Consider the following 25,188-nt stretch of genomic DNA (forward strand, 5'->3'; position numbering starts at 1 on the left):
GTCCTGGCAACCAATGGTTTTCTCGGCTGCGGACAAAGGTCAGTGGTGGGCTGCAGAAATCCCGTGGTGAAAGCGGGCAGGACTTGATGACAAAATCAGTGGGGTTGATCCAGCCCTGATGTTACTTCAATAGTTCTGGGCACACGCGGCACACCCCGTGTGCACGCCTATGTATTACTAACTTACTAACTGACATATAAGCATGGATGTCGCACCACTTCCTTAAACTAAATCTCTCTAAAACTGAGCTATTAATATTCCCCCCGCCCGTGCCCCCCTCCATGACTTTTCCATCAAAATCAACAATGCAACCATCAGTCCCTCCCCTCACGCCAGGGTACTAGGTGTAATCCTAGACTCTGACTTGTCATTTCAGCCTCAAATCCAATCGTTGTCAAAAGTTTGTAGAATTCACCTCCGTAACATCTCTAAATTTCGCCCCTTTTTAACAAATGAAACCACCAAGCTCCTCATTCACTCCCTTGTTATCGCTCGCCTTGACTATTGCAACTCCCTTCTCATTGGCCTGCCTCTCCATAGACTATCCCCCCTTCAGTCTATCATGAATGCTGCTGCCAGACTTATCCACCTTACCAACCGCTCAGTCTCTGCCAACCCTCTCCTTCAACCCCTACACTGGCTCCCAATCACCCAGCAAATTTAATTCAAAATACTAACCACAACATACACAGCCATTCACAACTCTGCCCCGAGCTACATCACCAATCTTGTCTCCAAATATCACCCAAATCGACCCCTCCGCTCTTCTCAAGACCTCCTGCTCTCAAGCTCTCTCATCTCCTCCTCTCATGCGCGTCTCAAGGATTTCTCCAGAGCGTCTCCCATCCTCTGGAACTCGCTACCTCCATCCATCCGGCTATCCCCTACTCTTGTTACCTTCAGGCCATCCCTCAAAACTCATCTCTTCAGGAAAGCCTATCACGTCTCCAACTAATCTCCTACCACTTCCAACAGCTCATTCCCCACAGTTACAACCTTTTGTACCACCTGCCGCACCCTATTAGATTGTAAGCTCTTCTGAGCAGGGCCCTCTTAATCCTCTTGTATTTTATTGTATTATAACTGTATTGTATCCCTTTTATATTGTAAAGCCCTGCGTAAATTGTTGGCGCTATATAAATCCTGTATAATAATAATACTAATGTAAAGGGATTACATATGTACTGTGTTTTTTTGCATTTCTTTTATGTTACTGAGTAGAGGACTTTGGATTACACAATCACATTGCACACTAGTGCTGCATTATTTCTAACAAGTTACGTTTATGACGTACAGTTTTATGTTATGCTTTTCTATGTGCCACTTTTGCCTCAGTAAACAAATCTAAATTGTTTCACTGACATTGTGTAAGTTCATTATTTTGGTGATAATTGGTAAAAATGTCTGAACCCAGGGCGTCTGAGATGTCGAAGGACTTGCAGAGTCGTGGTAGCCAGTGGGGTACAGATTCTACCAGCTGCCATCACGAGAGTAGCGCTACATATTTTTTGGGACATTGGAGAATGTTCTAGACATAGTGGGTGGAGGCTAGGAGGAGCTGCTTGGAATATTTATGAGGGCCTGAGCCAATCCAAAGTAAAGGGCTGGCAGGGGGCAGGCCACCTCATAAATACACATTTATGCCATGCCAGCAGGAGAATCGGGTAGATAATTGAGATGGAGTGCTGAGGAGGCTTTCTGGGGGGTAGTGAGCTTGGGCTGGGGCTTGGGTGCTGGAAGGGACCTGCCAAAATACAAGGAGGAAGTCCTTTCTAGAGGCACCGGAGCAAGGAGAGAGGACAGCAGGAGCAGGTCAGCACTGTTGGGAGATCTCCTGAGAGTCAGTCGGGTGGGCTTGTGAGTGTCAGTCTGAAGACTGTGGTGGAGAAGTTAGCCTAAAGCGCTAGTAAAGGGGTGACTTCAGCCAGGTGGGTTGGCAGAGCCTGAAGAGGTGGTGCTGGGATCAGTAACCACAGGAGGAAGAGTACAAGCTGGACACTTATCTTTGCTACACAACAAGGGCCCTTTGGTTCCTCCCTGTAATGGGCCATTGCCTTTAATCTGACTGAATGACTGTCAGATCTTCACACAGTGATCCAGCTGGGTTCTGCAAGCAAGTGTGTGCTGGAGGAAGAAGTGGAGCTGTATATAGAGACTGTATATAGAAAGAAGAAGTTCTGCTGAAGCTACATGGGCATCCCATGAAATCCCATCCCTATCCAACTTATTACCCTCAATAAATAATAAAAACAAAGTCACAGACTGTTCTCTGTCTGCAGAGTGCCTTTGAAAATTCAATGTGTCTGGCTGTGCAGGGTGGGGGATCCTAGTTCATCTGCAGCCCTTATGGGGGGTGCACTACAATATATTAATACTTTGATCACAGATTTTTCAACTGTAGTGGTATACAGCTGTAGCACTAACTCTCGGTGGAGCTGCTGGTTTAAGCGGGCTTGTTACCTTCACTCTCCTTCCCTCTGTTTCACCGGCACCAGGTCTAGGGTTCCGTTGCGTTTACCTCTGGACAACACATGCACCAACACTTGAGTACGTTTTCAATGCTTTATTAAACCATCAACAAAGGAAGTAGCAGGAAAGAGGCAGAAGAAGAACTGCAGAGGAAAACTCAAATACCTTTTTTAGTAAGATTCTTGACAAATGTCCTTGGGGTTGAATATTTCAGTAGAATGCACTCCCTTGGTGGAACACACTCCTTGCACGCCTGGATAGGCCTCTCTCACTAGCCTAGCAGCCAGTACGTAGCACGAACAAAAGTCTCTGCCACAGACTTGTTTGGGATGAACCCGTACAATCCTCTGCCACAGGCTGTATTGTTTTTTTTGTGGTGAATATCAGTCACAGTGCTTGAACCTTTAAGCCAACCCGGCAACACTATGCTGTATAATCACTTTAGGATACGTCCTCCAACCGAGTCACCAGGCCCCTCTCCAGACCGGCACGCTGCATGATCCTTCCGTGATGGGTCCTCCCCTCGGATCTCCTTGGTTGTCCAGCTTCTTCACTCAGGATAGACAGCTCAGGACCATTCCTCGGCCGCTGTGGTAGGCCCCAGACAAGCTTCTGGGCCCACCCACACGCCACAGCGACGTGGGCCTCCGGAACAGAGGACCACGAGATAGCTCTCTAACGCATACCTGTCGGCCAGGAGGGCCAGCAGGTGGCTGTAAAAAAACCCAAAATATGGCATCTGTCCCATAAATACCCTCGCCCAGAATGCAACTCGGAGGACCCCCTCCACCGAGTTGTCTCCGGGACAGAAGAGCATCCATACACTTAGACACGTTGCCCTTCCAACACTAGCCAGCGGTAACAGCGACCCCCACGGCTCAGTATGGAAACACACGCAACGTCAGCCAAGCTGGAACAGAGGCAAATCTAACCTTCCTAACGAACAAGTTACTAAATCTACCTATCAGATGGTAGATCACAAATCTACCAGTGCTACACAGCTATATATCATGTGATAAGAATTCAGGAAGTGGTCAGGAGGAATAAAATGATGTTTAGTGAGTATGGACTGACTTCCTATTTCACATCCTGATTCAGCAATTTTTTTGTGTAGAGATGAGTTGTTATAACTCTTAGGAATCATCCAATCACACTGACACAATGCTGTTTTACAATAGGAAACATTTTGTGGTACTGCTACCGCTATTGCTACACCAAAGGCTGGGAGTAAAGGGTAACGTACAGTATGTGTGTGCAGGTTCCAGCAGACAAACCACTTTTACAAAGGAGGAATTTGAAGGGAATGTGTACTGTGCACAGATTAGGGATTTGTTGATAGACTTTGAGCTTGTGTCAATGGCATCAGTTTGCGATTAGTTTAAGACCCTTCTGAGATCCTTCAGAAAGCACTGATGGTACATTGGACCTTCAGTTGACCTCATTCTGACCTGCTTTTCACCAGCTTCAAGCAGGTTATGCATTCCTATAGACTTGTATGCAAATACAAAAACTGTATGGCATGAATAAAAACCTTGTCCACACAGGCCCGTATGCTTACTCCCTTACTTTCCCATGTGATAGTGCTGATGCTTTACAATTGGCTTCTCAGGCACCCAGAACTTTCACATAGAGATCAGGAAAGAGTCTTTAACGTGGAAGTGTTTTTTTATTAAACCCAAACCAAACATTTTATATCAGTTTATCAATCAGGAAACCCATGTGAGAGGATTGACCAATGGTTAATTTCATTCGGTCAAGGGGAGGTCTCACATAAAAGGGGGGTCACATGCTCTGGTAGGGGTTCGCAGATTCAGTTCGGGATTCAGAGTCCACAAGTTAAGCCCAGTGGCCCGGGAGTTCAGAGAACCCGGAGCATTGGTGCTGGAAGAGGATCCAGGGAGGCCGAGAGCCTAGGCCCTGGATAAGGAGTCAGCATGTAGTCGACAAAGAACCACCAGACGCTCCCATGCGGGGAGGTGCCGGTTAAGAAAAGGAGGAAGTAGGAGCAAAGCGGCAGACGAAAACCTGGGTGATCGACTTTCTGTGAGTAGAACATGAACTGTTGATTGGGAGAGAGAGCAAAGGGAGTGCAAACCCAGAGGAGCCGAGAGAGGAACTTATATGGTAAATTCAAGGACCACAATTTCTAATACGTTCAAGTACCTTAAAGTGGGGTTCCACCCAAAAAAACAAAAATACCTGAAAAATTGTAAAAAAAAAACAAAAAAAATTTGAATATTTTTTTTTTTTTACTTACCTCTAAATGCCAGTTGCTAGGGGGTCCCTCGTAGTCTGCCTCTTCCTTTGCCTGGGCTGGTGACATCACTTCCCCCCAGGCACAGGAAGGGCTCGGCTCTGCTCCCTCCTGTCAATCATCTGGGACCCATTACAGGTCCCAGGTGATTGAGCGGCCAATCACGCTACGCGGCGCCGCTCGCGCATGCGCAGTGGGTGCCAGGCTGTGAAGCCACAGCCCGGCGCCCACAGTTGAAATGCCGGCGCCGACGAGCGGAGGGGGGGGACGAGCGGGGCTTCGATCCCCCGCATTGCTGGACCCTGGGACAGGTAAGTGTCCAATTAAAAGTCAGCAGCTGCAGTATTTGTAGCTGCTGACTTTTAATTTTTTTTTTTTTAATGGAGCCCCTGGGTGGAACTCCTCTTTAAGGATGTTGGTATGTGGGTCATAAGGAAAGTGGTGTAGGTATTGACCTTAAAGAACCAATACTCCAAAGGAAGCCTATTGAGTTAAGCAGAGGAGCTATTCAGAGTAGTCAATCCTCAGCTAGATATCTTAAAGAAGAAGCAATAAGCTGCAGTGGGAAATCATTACAGGAGACATTATTCAAGGTGATGTTCACCTGTGGGATTCAGGGAGTGCTGCATTACACAAAAGGAAAGGAACCAGGAAGGGATTAAAACAACCGCCCGGCAACCATACGGGGCCTCATGGGACATCTCATATACTTCATTGGAGATCCCACGGATTTAATCCCAAATAAAGAAACTTAAAGTGTAACTTTGACTGTTTGGTGTTATGTGGGTGCATGGGAGATTGGAAGCGGAGCGATTGGCAAAGGTAAAGAACTAAAACTCAGCAGCTCCCAAGGGAGTAGTGCGCTACACTTGTAATTACACTTCAGTATACCATAGTATCATCTGACAAAAAAGATCAAAAAAACACTGAAGCAGCAGACTTTGTAAAAAAAGAATATTTGTGTCATTCTAAAAACTTTTGGCCATGGCTTTACAGCGGCTCCTCCCGAGCTGTCGGCTTCTTTTCATTCAGCCCTGCTGGGTTGAAGGAAAAAGACTACTAGTATGTACCAGGCTTTAGCTTTTGCCTTCACTTCCACCCAGTTCTCCTAGTTTCGAATAGGAGTTTCTGTCATTTTTCAGGTTGTCAGTTAAAAAAACAAAAAAACAAAGTTCTCTGTCAGTAAACTTTCCATATTTTGTTGGTAAAAGGGTTGGCAGCCCTAGTTGTGCTCAAAGACAGATTTGGAGGATCCATCATTCCACCATCTTCCCCTCTGACGTCATCGGGGGCTGGCGGTCTTCTCTGGGGGTTTAGACCCTGGGGATGTACCGCTGGCTCCGCCCTTTCAGTAGGATGACGCCTGATAGGATAATGATGTGGATCTCTGGGGTGGGGGATATATCATTGTCAGAGGAAGGGGTTCTTTAAGATTGTGGAGGGAGGGATGTAAAGATATAAAGGATTTGGGGAGTGAACGTGTGCACACATATATATATATATATATATATATATATATATATATATATATATATATATATATATATATAATGTTCCTGTAGTGCAGCCCATAGATGTGTATAGAAGTCAGTGTCCTATACACACACACACAGGTGATGAGTATAATAAATGATATAAATACACACACACACACACACACACACAGGTGATGAGTATAATAAATGATATAAATACACACACACACACACACACACACACACACACAGGTGATGAGTATAATAAATGATATAAATACACACACACACACACACACAGGTGATGAGTATAATAAATGATATAAATACACACACACACACACACACACACACACACAGGTGATGAGTATAATAAATGATATAAATACACACACACACACACACAGGTGATGAGTATAATAAATGATATAAATACACACACACACACACACACACACACACACACAGGTGATGAGTATAATAAATGATATAAATACACACACACACACACACACACACACACACACACAGGTGATGAGTATAATAAATGATATAAATACACACACACACACACACACACACACACACACAGGTGATGAGTATAATAAATGATATAAATACACACACACACACACACACACACAGGTGATGAGTATAATAAATGATATAAATACACACACACACACACACACAGGTGATGAGTATAATAAATGATATAAATACACACACACACACACACACAGGTGATGAGTATAATAAATGATATAAATACACACACACACACACACACACACACAGGTGATGAGTATAATAAATGATATAAATACACACACACACACACAGGTGATGAGTATAATAAATGATATAAATACACACACACACACAGGTGATGAGTATAATAAATGATATAAATACACACACACAGGTGATGAGTATAATAAATGATATAAATACACACACACACAGGTGATGAGTATAATAAATGATATAAATACACACACACACACACACACACACACACAGGTGATGAGTATAATAAATGATATAAATACACACACACACACACACACACACACAGGTGATGAGTATAATAAATGATATAAATACACACACACACACACACACACACACAGGTGATGAGTATAATAAATGATATAAATACACACACACACACACAGGTGATGAGTATAATAAATGATATAAATACACACACACACACACACAGGTGATGAGTATAATAAATGATATAAATACACACACACACACAGGTGATGAGTATAATAAATGATATAAATACACACACACACACAATGACACACAATGAAGGGGCAGCTCCCAGCCATCAGCTGCACCTCACTATGATGCCAATGACAAAGAGAGTGCAGCTGGGGCCCCTCCCCTTCCTGCCCCTCCTCCTATCACACGAGGAGGACTGAGCTGTGTCGGTGACAGTAGTACGGGGCAGAGGCGGCACAGCTGGATGATCGGCTCTCCCCCCGTACAGCACAATGGCCGAGCAGCTGGACGCCGACCACCATCGTCTGGACATGGACGATACCGAGCTGGCCCTGGTGGGCATCAACATGCTGCTCAACAACGGCTTCAGGGAGTCGGATCAGCTGTTCAGGAAATACAGGTGAGATCAATGGATCCTCCGATCAGCACCACCGACTGGACCGCACCGGGATGTTGTCCTATCAGGGAGGATCCGACACTGCCAGCCGCGATCCCCGTGTGATTGGCTGATCACTGGATCACTCTGCCTCTCGGGATCCGGGGGGAGATCACAGCTCTCATTCAAGGGTAGAGGGTAGAGCCCTACTCCTTTCATCATCTCCGCATCTCTGTGCTGTACAAGGTGGGTGGGTGGGGGGGGGGGGTAGATCTCTGTTCTGTAGGGGGGGTAGATCTCTGTTCTTCAGGCCGGGGGTAGATCACTGTTCTGTGGGGGGGGGGGGGGGGTAGATCACTGTTCTGTGGGGGGGGGGGAGTAGATCTCTGTTCTTCAGGCCGGGGGTAGATCACTGTTCTGTGGGGGGGGGGTAGATCACTGTTCTGTGGGGGGGGGGTAGATCACTGTTCTGTGGGGGGGGGTAGATCACTGTTCTGTGGGGGGGGGGGTAGATCACTGTTCTGTGGGGGGGGGGTAGATCACTGTTCTGTGGGGGGGGGGGTAGATCACTGTTCTGTGGGGGGGGGGGGGGTAGATCACTGTTCTGTGGGGGGGGGTAGATCACTGTTCTGTGGGGGGGGGTAGATCACTGTTCTGTGGGGGGGGGGTAGATCACTGTTCTGTGGGGGGGGGGGTAGATCTCTGTTCTTCAGGTGGGGGAGGGGTAGATCTCTGTTCTTCAGGTGGGGGAGGGGTAGATCTCTGTTCTTCAGGTGGGGGAGGGGTAGATCTCTGTTCTTCAGGTGGGGGAGGGGTAGATCTCTGTTCTTCAGGTGGGGGAGGGGTAGATCTCTGTTCTTCAGGTGGGGGAGGGGTAGATCTCTGTTCTTCAGGTGGGGGAGGGGTAGATCTCTGTTCTTCAGGTGGGGGAGGGGTAGATCTCTGTTCTTCAGGTGGGGGAGGGGTAGATCTCTGTTCTTCAGGTGGGGTGGGGGGTAGATCTCTGTTCTTCAGGTGGGGTGGGGGGTAGATCTCTGTTCTTCAGGTGGGGTGGGGGGTAGATCTCTGTTCTTCAGGTGGGGTGGGGGGTAGATCTCTGTTCTTCAGGTGGGGTGGGGGGTAGATCTCTGTTCTGTGGGGGGGGGGGTAGATCACTGTTCTGGGGGGGGGGGGTAGATCACTGTTCTGGGGGGGGGGGGTAGATCACTGTTCTGGGGGGGGGTAGATCACTGTTCTGTGGGGGGGGGGTAGATCACTGTTCTGTGGGGGGGGGGTAGATCACTGTTCTGTGGGGGGGGGGGGTAGATCACTGTTCTGTGGGGGGGGGGGTAGATCACTGTTCTGTGGGGGGGGGGTAGATCACTGTTCTGTGGGGGGGGGGGGTAGATCACTGTTCTGTGGGGGGGGGTAGATCACTGTTCTGTGGGGGGGGGTAGATCACTGTTCTGTGGGGGGGGGGGGTAGATCACTGTTCTGTGGGGGGGGTAGATCACTGTTCTGTGGGGGGGGTAGATCACTGTTCTGTGGGGGGGGTAGATCACTGTTCTGTGGGGGGGGTAGATCACTGTTCTGTGGGGGGGTGGTAGATCACTGTTCTGTGGGGGGGGTAGATCACTGTTCTGTGGGGGGGGTGGATCACTTTCTTTCAGGATCCAGGTGTAGATCACTATACCAGGGAGCATCCCTTGCATTAGCTGTCAGCATTGCAGGGTACACATTGCTATCCAGAGTCCCCAGATAAGGATCTTAGTACACAATGTGACATGTGACAATGGGATGACAGCACTCCATACAAGGATCCAACATCTATTATCTCTTTAGAAGGAGAACATCTAGAGGGGGGCTGGAGAGAGCTCTGCTCTTAAGTAGTATTAAACCCAAAAGCAAACATTTATTATAGTGCAGCTTACCAGTTCTTAGATATGATGGCCGTTTTTGTTTTTTTTTAAGGCTTTTTTTTTTTTTTTTTTTTTTGGTGATCTGGCCTGTAGGTTTGTTCTGTTTCAAGCTGTCCATCAGATTTAGCAGTTGGAGGGTTGAAACAAACCATTTAACACCGACAGGGTGACTTACAATGAATGATCAGCTCTTATACATTTATGTAGAACCTTTATCCCAAAAGGAAAGGAACGGTTTGCTGTAACTGCTTATAAAGTGTTCATTTGGCTTCAATTTGTTAGTGTATTTAAATCTGCAAGTACATCTAACACCCCCCAGACTGACAATGCTGCTGTCTAGAGGTGCTCCTTCATCCAGGAGGTGTGTGATTTGGCCGGATCACCTAAATTAGAGGGGGGGGAAAAGCCGAAGTAAAGGAAACGAATGCAGACACCACTTCTAATGATTGGTAAGCTGCAATATATTACATTTTGAATTTATTACCACTTTAAAGCTGAACTCCGGAAAAAACAAAAACGACCCTGGCAGATGTTGGTTTTAGCCTCAGGTACCAGTAAAAGAGACTTTTTAAATTTTTTTTCAACCCAATCCATCACTCCTGTAAGCTCCCTCCATGCTATGTGACCGGCCCCCGCACCCTTATCCCTAAGCCATACCATTGGTCACTAACACTCTGATGTCACTAAGTACATTGCAGGGCGAATGGTCCTGACACTGAAGGACCGCCCAGAACATCAGGGAGAGGAGGGGCCTACCAGCTTCCAGGGGAGTGAGTGATCAGAAAAGTAAAAGTCCCTTTTTCTAGTACTGTAGGCCTAGATGAGCATTTAACCCTTTGGCTTTTTTCACATGAGCGGTAGGCTCTGAAAAGCATTCTGCAGTGGATCACTTTTCAGATCAGTTTAGAGCTGGTTAGCAGGAGATAATACTGCTGCTTTGTAAACACCTGTGTGGCGTGTGTTTTTTTTTTTTTTTTTTTTTTTTTTTTTTTAGTTTATTCCAAGGGTGATTTAACATTGAAATGCACGTTTGGCATGGGGTTGTGGCACAGTCCCTTTGACTGTCATGGGCGCAGTTGACAGGCTAATGCCATATTTGACATGGCAAGTGAAAACCAGGGCCCTCCATAGTTAATCAGCATTGAGGTAAACAACAAAGACACTTCTTATAAAGCAGAACTTTGATCTTCTATTGTGGAGAGGGATTAGAACACCTGTCAGGTTTTTATTGCTGTCTGTGTCCCTATTGGGGAGATGCAGCCTCTCTATTTGTCCTGTTTACCATTATTAACGAAAGTGAAAGGGAAAAAAAAACTTTGGTCTCGAACAGTAATAGAGGGGAAATTTTCTATTGGAGACACTAGTTCTAGTGACAGCTGAGATTTTATCACTTCCTGTTTCGGCGATTGAGACAGGAAGTGAAGGGACATTTCCCCAATGGAACACAGAGGACACTACTCAATGCAAAAGGAAGAACAAGGTTTTGCCTATAGTCCAACTTTGGGGGCAGCTATGCATGAAACATGTTAGAGATCATAAGACCGGTGCGCACCAGATGCAGTCCGGTGCGTTTTTTTTTTTTTTTCTCCCACATCAAAAGCGCATGGGCAGTAGGTTACATGGATTCCAATGGCAGAGTTCACACCAGAGCAGTGTGTTCCACTATCCAGTACTGTCAACAAAAGTAGAATATGCTACATTTTTTTTCCTGCGAGGAACTGTACTGGGATGCTGCAAAACGCATAAAAAAAAATGCATTACACACACAAAGGAAGAAAAAAAAATGCACTACAGCAAATAACAAAACAAGGAAAACAAAAGAATTATGTAAAAAAAAAAAAAAAAGAAAGAAATGCATTACAGCAAATAGCAAAACAAGGAAAATTAAGAAAAAGGTAAAAAAAAAATGCACTAAAGTAAATAACAAAACAAGGAAAATGAAGAATTATATTTAAAAAAAAATGCATTACAGCAAATAACAAAACAAGGAAAATTTAAGAAAAAAAAAAGTAATAAAAAAAGAAAAAACTCATCTACAACACTTTAAAAACAAACTAGAATGCATCTGTAACATGCCAAAAATGCAATGTGCATGCAGAAACGCATCGGTGGAGTGAACCAGCCCTTAGGCTCCATTCACACTAATGCGTTTTTTGATGCATTTTGCAGAAATGCATGGGAATTTTTTAACATGGGTTCCTATGGAACATGTTCACATCAATGCCTTTTTGTACCTCTGCGTTTTTGGAAAGGGTCAGGGACTTTTTTTCATGCAAAATGCAACTTTTGCATGTAATAGAATTCAAAGGACCAGCATCAAAAACGCAAGTACAGCGTTTTTGCGGCATTTTTGACGCGTTTTGCGTTTTTGGCGTTTTTTTTTTTTAGACTGTATACACTGTAAAAAAAAAAAAAAAAAAAAACGCAAAACGCTGCAAAAACGCTGTAAAAAAACGTGGCAAGCATCACAAAAAACACTGCAGAAACGCTCAAAAGCAACATGCACAGATGTGAATCGAGCCTTACTCTGCACCTCCTCTAAGTTCCCACAGGCAAGTTCACACCACAAAAAGCATCCTCCAGATCCGTTCCGGATGAGTTTCTGCATTGGGTGTTTTTGATGCGCTTCTGGATGCATTCCAGGTGGTTTTTTTTTTTTTCCCTCTTCTGGAGCTGCACGCACTGGTGTTAAATATGCCATAGAAAACCATGTAACCTACTTTCTAACCATTTTGGATGCAGAACAAAAAAAGCACTGGAACGCATGTGCTGTGAACTGGCCCTTGTAGAAAGAATTCCATTTTTGTTTGGAGTGTTGTCATCCTATTGTCACTTGTAATAAGATGTTTCGGGGACACGCTGGCTGTGCACCCAGGAGAAGTGCGGATAAGAGGAGCTGTATCATTTCTCTGTACCCCGGATAGTGTTACATTGTTACATCAGAATCTCAGCCATTGGAATGAAATCGTTGACCCTGCTTTATCAGTACAGCTGTCATTGTGTACAAAGTAACTACTGTTAGTATGTAATGTTCAGTGACGTTTCATTGCCTAGTAAAATGTTGTGTAATATTGTAGCTGATCTGTGTAGTAATCACAATGGCAGATCATTGCAGCATTCATTGTATGTGTGTATGGCAGGTCACTGTCAGTCTGGAATGATGATAATCTATGTGCCATCTATGATGCCAGCTCCGTTCCTGGCCAGGTTGCTGTTACCCGGGAGTCCTGGGTAGTCTCTATAGGATGAAGGTGTAGTCATTGTGCACACAGACGTCATGTGTAATAGTAGAGTAGGATCTGATGATGGCTGTCACTAAGCAGGGACTTTGTAACATTCTTATATACTATATATTTTTTTTCATGTATTTTATCAGTCGGGGAGTTACCAACATTGTTTATTGCTTTTCTTCATTAACAAGTAGATGGGAACAAATGTTTTCCAATCTGCATCTCTCAATCATATGAATTGTCCAGCTGCTGCTCTTGCCTTTAGATCAATGAGTAATCAATGAGTATGGGGGAACTAGGCTAGGTTTACCATTTGTAGAAAATTGATTATGCAGCCAAGGAAGGGAGGGGGGATCGGTAGTTTAAAACTGTAGCTTTGAAAAATGCTGCCTAATAGAATTTCCATACCTGTAAGCTGTTTGCAGCATCTCCAAAGCCTGGCCCAAAAAACTACCATTCCTGCGTTACTGGTACCTGTACATACACCATATGCTGGCTGATCTCCCCAGTTCTAATCCTGTGCCCCCCCCCCCCCCATCAACAGGGTGAGAAAGATCGCACTGCACATGCATGGATTTAGAATCGAGGACTAGAACCATCATCACTTATGTTGTTCTGGGGGTGTGCGCTCAACATATGATATGTCATAGCAACAAGACGGGAATGCTAACAATGGGAGTTTTTTAACCAGGCTTCAAGGGTGCTGCAAATGGCCTACAGGTGTGAAAATGACATTAAAGGGGTTGTAAATCCTCATGTTTAAAAATAAATAAATAACAAACATGCCTATACTTGCCTGCTCTGTGCAATCGTATTACGCTGAGCAGCCACAATCCTCTTCTCCTAGGGTGCCCCACTGGTGCTCCTGGCCCCTCCTCCTCATCGGGTGCCCCCCATGGAAATCCGCACCTGTTGGGCTTGCTCCAAAGTCCCACTGCTGCATCCATTGGCACAGACTGCGGGACTGGCCCCCCCCACTCCTGTGATGCTGGATTTGATTGACAGCAGTGGGAGCCAGTGGCTCCTGCTGCTATTAATCTGTCCAATGAGGAGAAAGACAGCGGTTAGAGCTGCTGTGCACATCGCCCAGAAAATGGGGGGGTCTGGGGGGAGCTGCAGTACAGAAGGTTTTTCACCTTTAAAGCGGAGTTCCACCTTGGGGAAAAAGATTATAAGTCAGCAGCTACAAATACTGTAGCTGTTGACTTTTACTATATGGACACTTACCTGTCCATAGAGCCCACGATGTCGGCACCCCAGCCAACCTTCGAAATCAATTGTCGTGTGCAGCCGCCGCCATTCCAGGTAAGTGAACCCGGCAGTGAAGCCTTGTGGCTTCACTGCTGGTTCCCTACGTCGCATGTGCGAAGCGCGCTGCACTTTTTGATTGGCCCGGCGGCAGAGGAAGGAGGAAGGGGATCAACATCCGGAGGTCGGTCTGCGGCCTGGGCTCCCAGAGTGGGGAGGAGGACCTGTCAAGAACGGTTCCCCCACTCCTCCCTGAAAGGTGCCAAATGTGACACCGGAGGGGGGGGAGGAAACAATTATAAATGCATTAAGGTGAAAAACCTTGAGGCTTTACAACTACTTTAAAGAGGAAATAAACCCTGATAGGGCTTACCTACAACCAGAAAATGGGCTTTACAACCTCTTTAACCACTTCAGCCCTGGAAGGATTTACCCACTTCCTGACCAGGCCATTTTTTGCGATACGGCACTGCGTTACTTTAACTGACAATTGCTCGGATATGTGACACTGTACCCAAATAAAATGTATGTCCCCCCCCCCCCCCCCCACAAATAGAGCTTTCTTTTGGTGGCATTTGATCACCTCTGCGGTTTTTATTTTTTGCACTATAAACAAAGCGATAATTTTGAAAAAAAAAAAACAATATTTTTTACTTTCTGCTATAAAACACACTTCTAATAAAAAAAATATAAAAAATCAAATTTCTTCATCAATTTAGGCCAATTTGTATTCTGCTACATATTTATGGTAAAAAAAAAAAAAAAAAAGACAGTAAGCATATATTGATTGGTTTGCGCAAAAGTTATAGCGTCTACAAAATAGGGGATAGATTGATGGCATTTTTATTATTTTTAAATTTTTTTTTTTACTAGTAATGGCGGTGAACTGCGATTTTTAGCGGGAATGTGACATTGCGGCAGAAAGATCGAACACCTAACTGACGTTTTTGACACTTTTTTGGGAACCAGGGACATTATTACAGTGATCAGTACTAAAAATATGCACTGACATTGTACTAATGACACTGGCAGGGAAGAGATTAACACCCAGGGGCGATCAAGGGGTTAAATATGTTCCCTCAGTGTGTTTAACCACTTCCATACAGGGCATTTTCACCCCCTTCCTGCCCAGGCCAATTTTCAGCTTTCAGCGCTGTCGCACTTTGAATAACAATTGCGCAGTCATACTACACTGTACCCAAATGAAATTTTTATCATTTTTTTCCCCACTAATAGAGCTTTCTTTTGGTGGTATTTGATCACCCCTGCGTTTTTTATTTCTTGTGCTATAAACAAAACAAGAGTGACAAGTTTGAAAAAAAACACAATATTTTTTACTTTTTGCTATAAGTATCCAATTTTTTTTTTTTTTTTTTTTTTTTTTTAAACAAATTTTTTTCTCAGTTTAGGCCGGTACGTATTCTGCATATTTTTGGTAAAAAATATCGCAATAAGCGTATATTTATTGGTTTGCCCAAAAGTTATAGCGTCTACAAAATAAGGGGATAGATTTATAGCATTTTTATTATTTATTTATTTATTTTTTTTTTTACTAGTAATGGCGGCGATCTGCGATTTTTAACGTGACTGCGATATTGCGGCGGACACATCGGACAATTTTGACACATTTTTGGGACCATTCACATTTATACAGCGATCCGTGCTATAAAAATGCATTGATTACTGTATAAATGTGACTGGCAATGAAGGGGTTAACCAGGAGGGGGCGCTGTAGGGGTTAATGTGTTGCTAGGGAGTGATTATAACTGTGGGGGGGAGGGGATTCACAAGGGGAGGAGACCGATCGGTGTTCCTCTGTACAAGGGACACACCATCGGTCTCCTCCCATCTGACAGGACGTGGATCTGTGTGTTTACACACACAGATCCACGGTCCTGCTCGGTTACCGGGCAATCGCTGGTGCCCGGCGGACATCGCGGCCGCCGGGCATGCGCACCGGGACCCGAGCAATGGGCTGCCTGGAAGGCTGCGCCGTCATATGACGGCAGCCCAGGATAATGGCTGCACCATCCCGCCATCATATGACGGCGGGCAGGCAGCAAGTGGTTAATAACTGTATAGGGGATGAGCTGCCTGGGACAACACACAGATCCGTCTTCCTGCATAACAGAAAGACAGGAACTCTGGGTCACCCCCTGACAGAACGGAGATCTGCCTTGTTTACTTTGGCGTTCCTGAAATGTAACACTCCCATTGGTTGTGCTCTCAACCAAATTGTCAAACCATCCAATGGCTGGTGTCATAACTGATCACATGTGCAGCATCATGGCAGTTGTAGATTAAATAGAGGCAAAGATGGCAGCTTCCTTGGCTAAAAACGATAGGGGGGTTTACTTCCACTTTAATAGAAAAAAAAATGTGGACCGTGGACTGCAGAGCTTCAGAACTAGATTTAAGCATCCAACAAAAATCTCTTTTCCAGGTGTTGAGGATCTCCCACATGCACATGAGGTCTATAAGATCCTTGTCCTTGTACACCATTCATTTTAATCATAATCTTCTTTATCATTGTCACCCAATCTTCTTAACACATGCTTGATTCATCCGCAACTCAATTCAGACATCTTCCACATCCTTTAATTTCTGCCTTTGCCCAGGTCTTCCTTTTGATGCGGTCATCGATGTCAACATTTCTGCTCAGTGTAGGGCTTGGCAAACCGTTCTGTATCTGCAAAAATGAACAATGTTTCGGTGCAATAGAACGCGTTAATCTGGACGCAGAAGGGAACATGGCGCTTGTTAAACGACTGAGATAAAGACAGGGTTATTATTTAGCTGGTAGTTTTCTGGTGGGCTGAAAACATTAGAACATGGGCTGCAGCCAAGAGGCATATAGAACAAATAGGGAAGCTAGTAATTTAACTAGAAGGCAGTAATCTGTCTGTAATGATGGAAAAAATCTGTTGTACAACAAGTTATAATGACAAAATAATTATAGTTCTAGGACCCATTGGTGGTGTGTACTAATGTGCATGGACACTATGTTAACCGCTTCAGCCCCGGAAGATTTGGCTACTCAATGACCAGACCATTTTTTGCAGTTCGGCACTGCGCCGTTTTAACTGGCAATTGCGTGGTCGTGCGACACTGTACCCAAACAGAATTGACGTTCTTTTTTTTTTTTTTTTTTTCCCCACAAATAGAGCTTTCTTTTGGTGGTATTTGATCACCTCTGCGGTGTTTATTTTTTGCACTATAAACAAAAGAAGAGCGACAATTTAAAAAAAAAAAAAAAAAAAAAAAAAAACACTATCTTTTTTATTTTTTGCTATAATAAATATCCCACATTTTTTATCAATTTTTTTTTTTCCCTCAGTTTAGGCCGATATGTATTCATCTACATATTTTTGGTAAAAAAAAAAATCGCAATAAGCGTATATTGATTGGTTTGCACAAAAGTTATAGCGTCTACAAAATAGGGACTACATTTATGGCATTTTTATGGTATTTTTATTATTTTTCTTTTTACTGGTAATGGCGGCGATCTGCGATTTTTAGCATAATAGTGGATTCCTCATAGGAAAAAAAAACCAGGCCCAGTTTACATTTGTGGTCAAAGGGCAGGGAAAAATAGGCGGTAAGCTGCAGGTTTACTGCCCCTTGACCACATAAAAAGCAGAACTTCACCCAAAAGTGGAAGTTCTAGTCTTTCTTCTCCTACTCATATATGGAGGTTTTTTTTTTCTGGGAGCGAGTACCTGGTTTTGCTTCCATTTTCACTCTGATCGCCTAGATGATCCATAGAGTGGAGACTGCAAGCTAGGCCTTCTCATCCAACATCAGTGCCTGACCTCACAAATGTGTGTGTGTGTGTGTGTGTGTGTGTGTGTATATGTATATGTGTATATGTGTGTGTGTGTGTGTGTGTGTGTGTGTCTGTGGATAGATAGATAGAATAATATCTATCTATCTATCTATCTATCTCACCCAAAACATGCAGTGACTTGGAATGATGAAATGAGAGAAAAAGACACTAAAGCACCCAAAAAAAAAGATATAGTGTGTGTGATTGATAGATATTTATTATTATTATTTTTATATAGTGCCATTTATTTTTATATTTTTTGAGTGCTTTAGTACCTTTTTTCTCTCATTTCATCATTCCAAGTCACCGCATGTTTTCTTAACATATGAGCATATTGCTCCCAGGCAGATTGCATTATATATGTATGTTTATGCTGACGCTATTTTTTCTGTTTAGTTATGGGTGGGTGTGTTGGATATGTGGTTACTGAGTATTGGGTGTATTAGATTTTTTTTTTTTTTTTTTTTTTTTTTTTTTTTTTAAATGACCGTAACATGTACACATACTGAAATCTGGAACATTGCCTCCATAAACCTGCTTTCCTCTTGCAGTTGGAATTTCACACATACAGCCGTGGCCAAAAGTTTTGAGAATGACACAGATGTAAATTTTCGCAGTCTGCTGCTTCAGTTTTTATGATGGCAATTTGCATATACTCCAGAATGATATGAAGAAGTCCCTCTTTGCCATGTAAATGAACTTAATCCCATAAAAAAACATTTCCACTGCATTTGTGAAGGCTGTAGGGCGCCCAAGAAAGTCCAGCGAGTGCCAGGACCATCTCCTACAGTAGATTCAGCTGCGGGATCACCACCAGTGCAGAGCTTGCTCAGGAATGGCAGCAGGTAGGTGTGAGTACATCTGCATGCTCAGTGAGGAGAAGACTTTTGGAGGATGGCCTGGTGTCAAGAAGAGCAGAAAAGAAGCCACTTCAGGGATTGGATTGCTGAGTAATGGTGTAAAGTCATTTTCTCTGATGAATCCCCTTTCCAATTGTTTGGGGCATCCGCAAAAAACCTTGTCCAGAGAAGAAAAGGTGAGCGCTACCATCAGTCCTGTGTCATGCCAACAGTAAAGCATCCTGAGACCATTCATATATGGGGTTGCTTCTCAACCAAGAGAGTGGTGCTCACTCACAGTTTTGCTATGAGAACACAGCCATAAATAAAGAAGAGTACAAAAACATCCTCCGAGAGCAACTTCTCCCAACCATCCAAGAACAGTTTGGTGACAACAATGCCTTTTCCAGCATGATGGAGCACCTTGCCATATGGCAAAAGTGATAACTAAGTGGTTTGGGGAACAAAACATTGACATTTTGGACCAATGGCCAGAAATTCCCCAGACCTTAAAGTGGATGTAAACCCAATGTCATCCTTTCTAAACTAATGCCATAGGGGTTATCTATAAGGATATACATGCCTCCTGCATGTATCTTTACCTGTCAAATGTCTCCCCTCTGTCTGTTATGAGACCCGAAAAACTGCAGATTCTGTGGGTGGGTCTGTTGTCTGGAGCTCGGTGGGTGGAGTTGTGATGTCAGTAGACTTCCCGCCCACCACACACTCTTGTCAATATGCATTTTCTCCTGTGTATTTCTTACACTGAACTTCTGCTATGATCTCTAACATCCAGTGAAAAGACAGGAAAGTAACCACATGACTTCAGCATGCCAAATCATAGTGAGGTGTGGAACAGCCAATCCTTGCAGAGCTGCTGAAGAAAGTAGTGGGGGAGGGAATTAAAAAATAATGCATGTCTTAGGCTAGTGCAGAGATATGTAAATCACCTGTCACTCACAGCAAGGGGGAGGATTTGACAAAGTTCTTCTCTGTTTGTCAAGTTTTATCTCACTGAACAATAAAAGAGGATTGCTCAGAGATGGATTAACTCTGTGTGGCAAGACTGGGCTCAAATAATAGGAAATCTTATACTCTATTATGCCATTAAAAAAAAAAAAAAAAAAAAAAAAATTCGGGTTTACATCTACTTTAAATGAGCTCATTTGGCTGGGTTTCTCCTATGGGTCACAGGAGTGCAATCCATTCTGCACTCCTGTGACACGTTTTTAGCAGAGAGCTGAAGTCCACTCTCTGCTGACATCACACAAATCAGTCTAGGCACCGCGTCATACTAACAGTGGGAGTCTGGATCCGCAAGGTGCCTGGACTGACACCCGTCTCAGCCTCTCAGCGAGCTGCTCCGAACCCCTCCACAGCTCAGAGCTCCAGTGAGCGAGGAGGAGCAGAGCGGAGAGCAGCTCTCTGCTCGGGGAGCTGTGAGAACCGAGGCATCCAACGAGGTAAGTATGATACTGGAAAAAAAAATCCCATACTTCTCTTTTAATCCTATGAACAAAAACCCCACAAATTCTGACAAACTCCAAGCATTGATTATGCAAGAATGGGCTGCCATCAGACAGGATGTGGCCCAGAAGTTGATTGACAGCATGCCAGGGAGAATTGCAGAGGTCTTGAAAAAGAAGGGTCAACACTGCAAATATTGACTCTGCATAAACTCCATGTAATTGTATATAAAAGCCTTTGACACTTATGAAATGCTTGTAATTATACTTCAGTATACCATAGTAACATCTGACAAAAAGATCTACAAACACTGAAGCAGCGACTTTGTGAAGATTTATATTTGTGTCATTCCCAGAATTTTTTCTCCACAGCTGTAGGTACCATTCATGGAGGTATGGGACAGCTGTAGGTACCATTCATGGAGGTATGGGACAGCTGTAGGTACCATTCATGGAGGTATGGGACAGCTGTAGGTACCATTCATGGAGGTATGGGACAGCTGTAGGTACCATTCATGGAGGTATGGGACAGCTGTAGGTACCATTCATGGAGGTATGGGACAGTTGTAGTCACCACATAGAAAATGTAGAATTTATATACGCTTTAAAAATATATATTGCTAGTTTACTTGGCCACTTGCATTACATTTATTGACTCGGTTCTTTGAAAATTGTTTGAAAAGCCTAATGCCGTGTACACACGGGCGGACTTTTCGACCGAACTCGTCCGCTGCAATGAATCCGACAGACAATCCGACCGTCTGTGGGCTTCATCGGACTTCTGATGGACCTTTTCGGTCAAAAATCAGACTGACTTTAGATTTGAAACATGTTTCAAATCTTTCTGACGGATTCGAGTTCGGTCGAAAAATCCGTTGGTCTGTATGCTGGTCCGATGGACGAAAACCGACGCTAGGGCAGCTATTGGCTACTGGCTATCAACTTCCTTATTGTAGTACGTCATCACGTACGAATCCGTTGGACTTTGGTGTGGTCGTGTGTAGGCAAGTCCGTTCATTCGAAAGTCCGTCGGACCTTTGATGCCGAAAAGTCTGCCCGTGTGTACACGGCATAATACCTTTCCTGGGGAAAATGCTGCACGGTGTTTGTATAAGTAAAAACTTTGAAAAGTAGTTGTTTTGCTCTCTGCTAAAGGTAACAATGTAGTCGTTTGGTCTCTCTGGAGGTAACTAATTCCTCTTCCAAAGGTGCAGAGACACACCAGAAACCTAGTAGAGCACAAAAGCAGCTGAAGACATTCCATTGTGTCTCACAAATCAATCACTAGCACATTAACCACTTAAGCACTCTTTTTGAGATGTGTTGTTTACAAGTTTTTTTGCTAGAAAATTACTTACAATCCACAAACATTATACTTGTTTTTTTCTTTTCCTAACACCCTAGAAAATAAAATGGCGGTCGTTGCAATATTTTCTGTCACACCGTATTTGCGCAGCAGTCTTACAAGCGCACTTTTTTTGGAAAAAAAAATACACTTTTTTGAATAAAAAAATAAGACAACAGTAAAGTTAGTCCAACTCTTTTTATATTGTGAAAGATAATGTTACGCCGAGTAAATTGATACCCAAGATGTCATGCTTCAAAATTGCGCCCGCTCCTGGAATGGCAACAAATTTTTACCCTTAAAAATCTACATAGGTGACGTTTAAAAAATTCCACAGGTTGCATGTTTTGAGTTAGAGGAGGTCTAGAACTAGAATTATTGCTCTCGCTCTACCTTTTGCGCTGATGTCCCCCATGTGTGGTTTGAACACTGTTTTCATATGCGGACGCTGCTCACATATGTGTTCGCTTCTGCACGCAAGCTCGGCGGGACAGGGTGCATTTAAAAAAATATATATATTTTTTTTATTTTACCTTTTTTATTTTGTTCTTTTAAAAAAAAAATAAATAAATTGTGTCACTTTTAATCCTATTACAAGGAATGTAAACATCCCTTGTAATAGGAAAAAAGCATGACAGGACCTCTTAAATATGAGATCTGGGGTTAAAAAGACCTCAGATCTCATATTTACACTAAAATGCAATAAAAAAAAAAAAAAAATAAATGGCCCTTTTAAGAGCTATGGGCGGGAGTGACGTTTTGACGTCGCTTCCGCCCTGCAATGGTATGGAGACGGGTGGGGGCCATCTTCCCCTCACTCATCTCCATGCCCAGCAAGGAAGAGGATCCGATCGCCTCCGCCGCTGCAGACTGCTTCGGTAAGCAGCGGAGGGCACCGGAACGCAGCGGGAGGGGAGGGGCCCTCTCCAGTCACGATAAAAGTGATCTTGCAGCGAATCCGTCGCAGAGACCACCATTATTGGAAACCGGACTGCCGGCCGCAGAAGAGGATACCAGGATTATGGCAGCTAGCTGCTGCCATAACCATCAATGATATTCCTCTTCAAAGTTAGGACGTATATCGGCGTGCGGCGGTCTGGAAGTGGTTAAAGTTGTGTTCCACCTGCAAATTATAATTTTTTTTTTTTTTAGTCAGCAGCTACAAACACTGTAGCTGTTGACTTTTAATAAGGACACTTGCCTGTCCAGGAATCCCGCAATGTCGGCCCCCCCCAAGGCCGTTCAGTCCATCGGATCAGGTACAGGCGCTGCCATTCTAATTAAGGGAAACAGGCAGTGGAGCCTTGCGGCTTCACTACCTTTTTCCTACTGCACATGCGCGAGTCACGCGGCGCTTTGTGAATGGCTGGCTGTCTTCTGGGAAACACGTCCCAGAAGACATGGGGGGGGGGCTCTCGCCGAAGAGGAGGATATGACGTCCTGCGCTGGGGACCGGATAGATCGGAAGTACAGGCTGTACTTCATAAAAAGCTAAGTTAGAAGAAGAAGCTAGCCAGAAACGAGCGGTGGTCTTTCATTTAAGACCACCTCTCAAAAGTGGGTGGAACTCTGCTTTAAAGAGGATCTTGGGTCATTTAAAAAAAATGAAATAATAGTCAGCAGCTGCAAATACTGTAGCTGCTGACCTTTTAATAGACCAACACTTACCAGTCCAAGAATCCTGTTCTGACCTCATTCGGGCCGATTCTTTACCGGTCTTCACTTTCCTGGTGCGGCCATATTGACTCCTTGTAGCTTCACTGCTGGCTCCCTACTGTGCATGCACAAGCTGTGCTGCTCCCTGTGAATTTTTACTATAACCTCCTGCCTGTGACGTGTCCCAGAGGGCTGCGGAAGGTGGCAGTGAACTTTTTCTAGGATTGCCTAGGTGATCCAAGCGGAAGTGGGAGTAGGTACCTGTCACCCCCCCCCCCCCCCCCCCCAAAAAAAAAGCAGTTTGCATTAGTGGCATGGGAGAAGTAGGAGCCACGGACCTTCTGAGTTTAAGTGAAGTCTCGGTAGTGGGAACAGCCGTACTTGTATGGAAATTCGGCTGGTCTCTGCCTAACCGGCCAAATTTCGATCCATCTATGGTTAGCTTAGGTTCCAAGGCTTGATGAATACACAAGAGCTATTGATAAGTCTTTATAACTGTAATACCAAACTTCAGTGTGAGCTAGCCCTTACCATACATGTCAAAGTGGCAATCAAAATGCATTTAATTTTAGACGTTAGTAATGTATGCCATCAGCATAGGTGCATTAAAACCAAACTCAGAGAATTGGACAAAATCTACTCTTGCAAAAAAAAAGCCTTCTCTTTAAGCTGCGGTTGCACGCTCATCTCCTCTTGGGTACACTACAGGGTAAATAGCCCTGCATTGTACATAACACCTAGGGATTGCCTAGAGTGCAAGAAGACGGCATGGTGAGGAGAACCTACTGCAAGGGTACATTTAGTGGAATTCTTGGAGTTGGCCTTTACATGCTTCGATGTGCACTGAAACACTGTATACGCATTTCAGTTGCTATTAGTGTATGTTAAACACTGTTGCTTGCACTGTCCACCACCATAAGATCACAACTGAGATCGGGAAAGTTATCCACAACTAAAGCAAACAAATGCAAACCCAGCACAGCACTGATAGATACACGGACTGGTTGCCATTGTACACTCAAAGCAGCTTTACACATAGAGAAATTTGTCTTGTGATCTGGACAATATAGGTATATGCGTTGCTTGTGTGCCAGATAATGTTAGCTACCAAAAATCTAAAATGAAGATTGGTGCAGTTATCAATTGTTTGGTGGTTTATACCATTATGTTCTGCCAGTGTATGCCCAGAAAACTGCAGTCTCAGCTTGGCATACCATGCAGCAACACCACTGTACATACTGTAGATCACATGGTTTCTCGGTGTAGATGGGGGAAAGATATAAGCCAGTTTTAGAATATTGTAATAGTTCATTTCTGTTTTTGTGTAATAACAGCTTCTTTGTAGTTTGAGAAATGTCATTTGCTCATTTAATGATGGCTGCTTTAAATCAGGTTGGGCTAGTTTTGTGGTTTCCTGTGCAGGGAGTGCATTCTCATACTTGCTGCTTCTTTTGGCTTGATACCTTTCAGTAAATTCTGTAGTTAGTACTATGAAGCTGGTAGTACTTCCATCATGTATACAGGGCCCTGGATGGCTGCATTGAATTCTGATAGCCGTACTTGTGATCATGGTCATCTGTATGGCCAGCTGGTATAAAGCATACAGCTATAGAATCTACAGATCTGTACAAATGTTACACATAGGTGAACTGGTGACATTTATTTTATTCATTTGTTACTTCCATTCATACATACACATACTAGTTTAGACAGGAACCAATTAACCTACCTGTTGTCTTTGGAGTGTGGGAAGAAACCGAACTACAAGGAGATAACACGGAGGAAACCTACACAGGCAAAGGGAGAACATGCAAACTCCAGGCAGGTAATGCCGTGACATGTTAAAGTGGAGTTCTGCCCAAAAATGAAA

General features: G+C 44.1%; 1 protein-coding gene across 1 annotated transcript in view; it reads left to right on the plus strand.

Moving 5' to 3' along the window:
- Nucleotides 1-7,587: 7,587 nt before the first annotated feature.
- The window catches only part of TTC39C (tetratricopeptide repeat domain 39C), a 145,712-nt gene continuing 128,111 nt past the window's right edge, over nt 7,588-25,188 (plus strand). The window contains exon 1 of the mRNA XM_073631483.1: nt 7,588-7,834. Coding sequence (XP_073487584.1) covers nt 7,707-7,834 — 128 coding nt within the window. The 5' untranslated portion in view covers nt 7,588-7,706. The remainder of the gene's footprint in view (nt 7,835-25,188) is intronic.

The sequence above is a fragment of the Aquarana catesbeiana genome, linkage group LG05 (genome assembly GCF_042186555.1).
Source record: "Aquarana catesbeiana isolate 2022-GZ linkage group LG05, ASM4218655v1, whole genome shotgun sequence".
NCBI classification, from domain to species: Eukaryota; Metazoa; Chordata; class Amphibia; order Anura; family Ranidae; genus Aquarana; species Aquarana catesbeiana.